This window comes from Crocuta crocuta, unplaced genomic scaffold (genome assembly GCF_008692635.1).
Source record: "Crocuta crocuta isolate KB4526 unplaced genomic scaffold, BGI_CrCroc_1.0 scaffold235, whole genome shotgun sequence".
NCBI lineage: Eukaryota > Metazoa > Chordata > Mammalia > Carnivora > Hyaenidae > Crocuta > Crocuta crocuta.
In genome coordinates, this window is record NW_027531285.1 from 7,178,892 (window position 1) to 7,184,029 (window position 5,138).

At 40.0% G+C, this 5,138-nt stretch overlaps 1 protein-coding gene and 1 long non-coding RNA gene across 3 annotated transcripts in view; one reads left to right on the top strand and one right to left on the bottom strand.

Moving 5' to 3' along the window:
• Window positions 1-578: 578 nt before the first annotated feature.
• Window positions 579-2,488, bottom strand: LOC144237625 (uncharacterized). Its single transcript, XR_013336907.1, has 2 exons — window positions 2,388-2,488; window positions 579-2,285 (listed from the first exon to the last, which is right to left on the bottom strand). It is a non-coding gene; the product is annotated as an uncharacterized LOC144237625 (long non-coding RNA).
• A 292-nt stretch (window positions 2,489-2,780) lies between these two features.
• OTUD6B (OTU deubiquitinase 6B) overlaps window positions 2,781-5,138 on the top strand; it is a 17,477-nt gene continuing 15,119 nt past the window's right edge. For both annotated transcript variants that reach the window (XM_077771281.1, XM_077771282.1), the window contains exons 1-2: window positions 2,781-2,928; window positions 3,555-3,706. In XM_077771281.1, coding sequence (XP_077627407.1) covers window positions 2,847-2,928; window positions 3,555-3,706 — 234 coding nt within the window. In that variant the 5' untranslated portion in view covers window positions 2,781-2,846. The remainder of the gene's footprint in view (window positions 2,929-3,554; window positions 3,707-5,138) is intronic.

Below are 5,138 nucleotides of genomic sequence, written 5' to 3' on the forward strand. Positions count from 1 at the left end.
ATTTTCTCTTTGCCCAAGTTATTTAAGAACATTCCAAAAATTCCAAGTGTGTGATTTCCCAGCATCTAAACTTAGCTTCAAGGCTTATTTGCTACATGGTCATTTGTGCAATGTAATCATATATCAAAGTTTTCTCTGCATCCTAATATTAGGTAGTTTAGACATGTTTCTGGATAATCTGAAAAGAATACAAATGAAGTAGCAAAGGGGCGCCTGGGTGGCTCAGTAGGTTAAGCGTCCTGCTTCGGCTCAGGTCATGATCTTGTGGTTCGTGGGTTTTGAGCCCCAAGTCGGGCTCTGTGCTGACAGCCAGTTCAGAGCCTGGAACCTGCTTCAGATTCTGTGTCTCCCTCTCTCTGACCTTCCCCCGCTCACGCTGTCTCTCTCTCAGAAATAAATGAAGTATTTAAAAAAATTAAAAAAAATAAAAACGAAGTAGCAAAGTCATACTACACACACACACACACACACACACACACACACACACACACACCCCTACTTAATTACTTTATCTCCTTTCACTTACTCTACTAAGGACTATAAATGTTTAAGTCAAGAGTCCATCAGTTTTTGCCATATGCATGTTAAGAATTACTTTATTAAGTACATAAGATGCAACGATTTTATGTCTACATTATAAACCCAAGGTATACATCAGTAAAACTACCACTCACATCAAGATACGGAACATTTTACATATGAATACCATGTTATTTACCACGTAACACTTAAGTATTATATCCTAACACTGTGCTTTATACTTTCTTATAGCTTAAATTCTGATAAAAATGTTGCTCCCTACTTCAATTTCTATGACTTATGGTTTTTTGGTCTTTAAACTCCTTTATCCTTCATGTGAACATCCAGGTTCAGAGACTGATTTTTAACCCAATTTGAATCTTTTTAACAGGGATATATAGACTGATTATGAGTGTTGATAATTCACCTGTTCCTCTGTCAATCTGTATTCTGTTAATTTTAGTGTTTCCTTGCTATTTTTTCACACTTCCTCTCCAATCCATAAAACTCGGATATTCTAATTTTCCTGTAACCTTATCTCAGTGTCAAATTTACTTATAACCAACTACTACATGAAGCAGAAACTACTGATTTTCCCTGGGCAAGATGCACATAAAATAAAGTTTTTATCTATCACCTCCCTGACCAGGGATTTAGAAATTTTCATTTTACACAGTATTAACATTACAAACTTGTTACTTTTCCCCCCTCTGTAATTAAAAATAGAAGACACAAAACTGTACCGATTTCCCATTTTGTCAGATTAACACTTGGAATGCCTTTACTGTGTCCTGTCCACACTGACAAAGACTTTACTTATGTTTAGCTGAAAAGCATACATATCTTTATCTACATTACATACAAAAAATAACAGTACTTATTTGCTTTCTAAATTAAACATTTACCACACCTTTACATAGTTTAAAAGGAGAGAAAACTGAAATTTTAGATTGAACTTACAAATCTACTTTTGCATTTAGTCTTATACCCTCTACATAGAACAATTTAATCTTAATGTTTAACTAACTTTAATTTTCAAGGTCAGCATTGAGTGATATACTGTAACTCCTGCCTCTGTGAATGTCTTCTAGTTGCCCTGTATAGAAATAACTTAGGATATAGAATTATTGGCTCAAAATTATCTTCCCTTCTGGAGATGCTCCTCCATTAACTTTTGGCATTTAGAACTGCAAAAGAAATATCAGGCCAGTCTGACTTTTACCCCTTTATAAGTAACCTGCTTTCTCTGAATACTTGTAGGGTTTTTTTTCTTTATCCTTTAACGTCACTAGGGTATGTCTAGGTGTTGCTTTCTTTTCATTAAGTTCTACTGGCAGCCTATGAGCTTTTTTTATTTGTATATCTAGTTCGTTCTTCAAATCTGGAAAATTTTCTTCTATTAGTTCCTAAATTATTGTTTCTGCTTCATTTGCTTTGTCATCTATTTCAGGTATTCTTATTACACGTAGTTTGCATCTCCTGGACAGATTCTCTAGGTCTCTCTTCTATCTTTTCCGCATGCTGAGTTTTCTACTGTTTTGCTTTCTTTAATGGGACCGGTCAGGTTTGCACGTTTCCGTTCTCTTTCAACCTTCTTATACTTTTCCAAGCGCTCTGACAGTAGCTTCTTTATCTTCGAGCTTAGGTCTGCAAGCTCCTGTACCATATCATACTCCATCCTTACTACCTCTTCGGTTTCCCACTCTACATCCGTTTCAAGAGGCGGCATTTTCTCAACTGTAAGCGGTTTCCTCAGGTATTACGACCTTTAAAACAATAAACAAAACTTAATTCCCTAGTGTTTGATTCAGCCCAAAAATTCCCACTGAAACTTATTAACAGTTTTACTGATACGTCTTCTTCCTTACCTTTTAACAGCTCTCGGCAATTGTACCAAAAGTGAAGATTTAAGAACGACGTCCGTCCGGAGACGAAACGAAAGCTAAAGAACTTTCAAAATGGCTCCCAACGTCATCACTGCGCACGTCAGAGCCAGTAGCCTGACGCGTAGCCTTACTGCTGCAGGAGCTTTAGCGCGCTAGCCAATCACGAGGCAGCAAACGCCAGCGGTCAAGCCACACCCCCAAGCGCTGTCACGCTCCCGCCCCACCACCCCGCCTCCATAGACCAGGGTCACGAGAGTGCGCATGCGTCATCCCGTCTCCTTTCTCTTCGGCCCAATGACTCGGCTTAGATCCGGTACCGCCTCGAAGGCGGGACTGGGTCCCAGCCGCGACCAATGGCACCCCAGGTGAGGGTGAGGGGTGGAAGGTGCTTGTTAGCTCGTGGTTCAGCTACTAGCCCTTGTTCTGGGCTACCTGGATGTCATGGAGGCGGTCTTGGCGGAAGAACTTGATGAGGAGGAGCAGCTAGTGAGAAGGCATCGCAAAGAGAAGAAGGAGCTGCAAGGTGACGAGAGGGTGGGAACCTAGAAGTCTCCAGGACGCAGGAAAGGGCGCGTGGCGGATCGGTTCTGGGAATCTTGAGAGGCTTCTGATCTGGCTCCTTCTAGACTTTCCCAAAGTAGCCAGTGTCCCCTTCCCTCCCAATCCCCTGCCCCGGTGTTCCCTTAATCCACCAGGTACTCAGAAGCTTCCTTTACTCAGATCCGCCGCGTCTCCGCTACCCCATGCCATCGCCTGGGTGCCAGTGTCTGAGAACACCTCCAAGCGGTGGTGTTGGGCCCAGACTGTACCGCCCCGTCCCCTGCCTCCCTTTCTCGTTCCTGAACCAGTTACCGACACTTAGCCCTAATGGATGCGTCTTAAAATACCTCACTTCACTTTTGAGGACTCAAAAGGGATACTTAAAAGATTTAAAACTTGAGTCATTTTTCTTTTCCTATGACACTAAACGTACAGTTTTGTTGAGGATTTTTTTTTTTGTCTCCATCTGGCCTCTTCTATGTAAATGTCTGATAATGTAATTGTTTTTTCTTCTGTCATTATTTGTTTACACCTTTCTCCCCTTCTTGTCCCCATTTCTCACTTCCTCTTAATCCTGAATTGTTGACAATGATTTTGGTGGCTTTTCAGCCAAAATTCAGGGTATGAAGAATGCTGTTCCCAAGAATGACAAAAAGAGGAGGAAGCAACTCACTGAAGATGTTGCTAAATTGGAAGCAGAAATGGAACAGAAACATAAAGAAGAATTGGAGCAACTGAGGCTGACTTCTAAGGAAAGTAAAGTATGTAAAGTAATGTTTCTTCTTGCCCACAGCATTTGAAAGCAACTGCCCACCTCTAATAAACTATTGACGAAATGAAATCATAAACTTAGAGGGAAGGGAAGTCACAAGCATGCTCATCATCACCGTTCGTTAATTTTTCCGTGACCAGGTTTACTTGGTAATGTGTTTCTGTAAGGGAGGTCGGTGAAAAAACTACACTTCAACTGTTTACTTGCCCCAAAGATGAACAGACTGATAAAATGGACTAGAGGAAGTTTCACCAAGGGAAAGTTAGGACTTCTAGTCCCAGGATTGCCATGAAATAGTATTGTAATCTCAGTAAAGTTACTTAAGCTTCCTGAGCATAAACTCATATAATGTGACATAAATACTTACGCTGTTTAAGCATAAGATTCTGAAAGAATCAAATGGGACAGCAAATATGAAATTATTTTTAGGTTATAAAGTGCTTTATGAACAAGTTGTAACGAATGAAAATTTACTTACGTTTCTTGGGTAAATTGGAGCATACTGTCATCATTTTAACTAATATTTATCTTTGTAGCTAATAGGTATTGTGTGCCATGCACTTTAACATATTTGTATTATCTCATGTAATTTTTATAGTAACACAATAAGATATTATCCATGAAATAAATGTAAAGAAACCCATTTTTCAAGAGGGAAATAGACTCAGAGAGATTAAGAACTTCCTTCTGAATTCACAGCAGCTATTAAATGCAAAAGCTAGAGTTCAAAATCCGGACGGTCTTATTCCCAAGATGTGAATATTGAATTCTGTTATAACTTTCTATGGTGTGGTAGTTTATTGTATGGGTTTGGACATCAAGGATCACAGCCTCCATAACCTTACTCTGTTGTCGATAGTTAGAAAGTTCTTGTGTCTGTGCAAAATTTTATCTACCATAATGTGATTTTAATATGGTCCGCTCTTGACAGGGAAAACAAATTGTCTGTACTGATTAACAGTGGTCATTATATTAAACATAGTCTCATTTTCTTTAGCCTTATTAGCTAGTCATCAAGATCGTGGCCTTCTGTACCTTAACATAGTTTATTACCAAGTAACACAGCATGATGCCCAGGTGTTTGTGTTGTTACAATCACGGTATTCCTAATTGTCTCTCCATTTTCAATTTTAAGATTTCTTTCCTAGATTTCCAAGGATGAAAATGTTTGATTTTTAAGCTACATACTGTTGACTGTTAAAAGACAAACTCCTAGGGGCACCTGGGTGGCTTAGTCGGTTGAGCGTCCGACTTTCGCTTAGGTCATGATCTCGCAGTTCGTGGGTTCGGGCCCCGCGTCGGGCTCTGTGCTGACTGCCAGCTCAGAGCCTGGAGCCTGTTTCAGTCTGTGACTCCCTGTCTCTCTGACCCTCCCCTGCTCACGCTGTCTCTCTCTCTCTCCTAGAAATAAATTTAAAAAA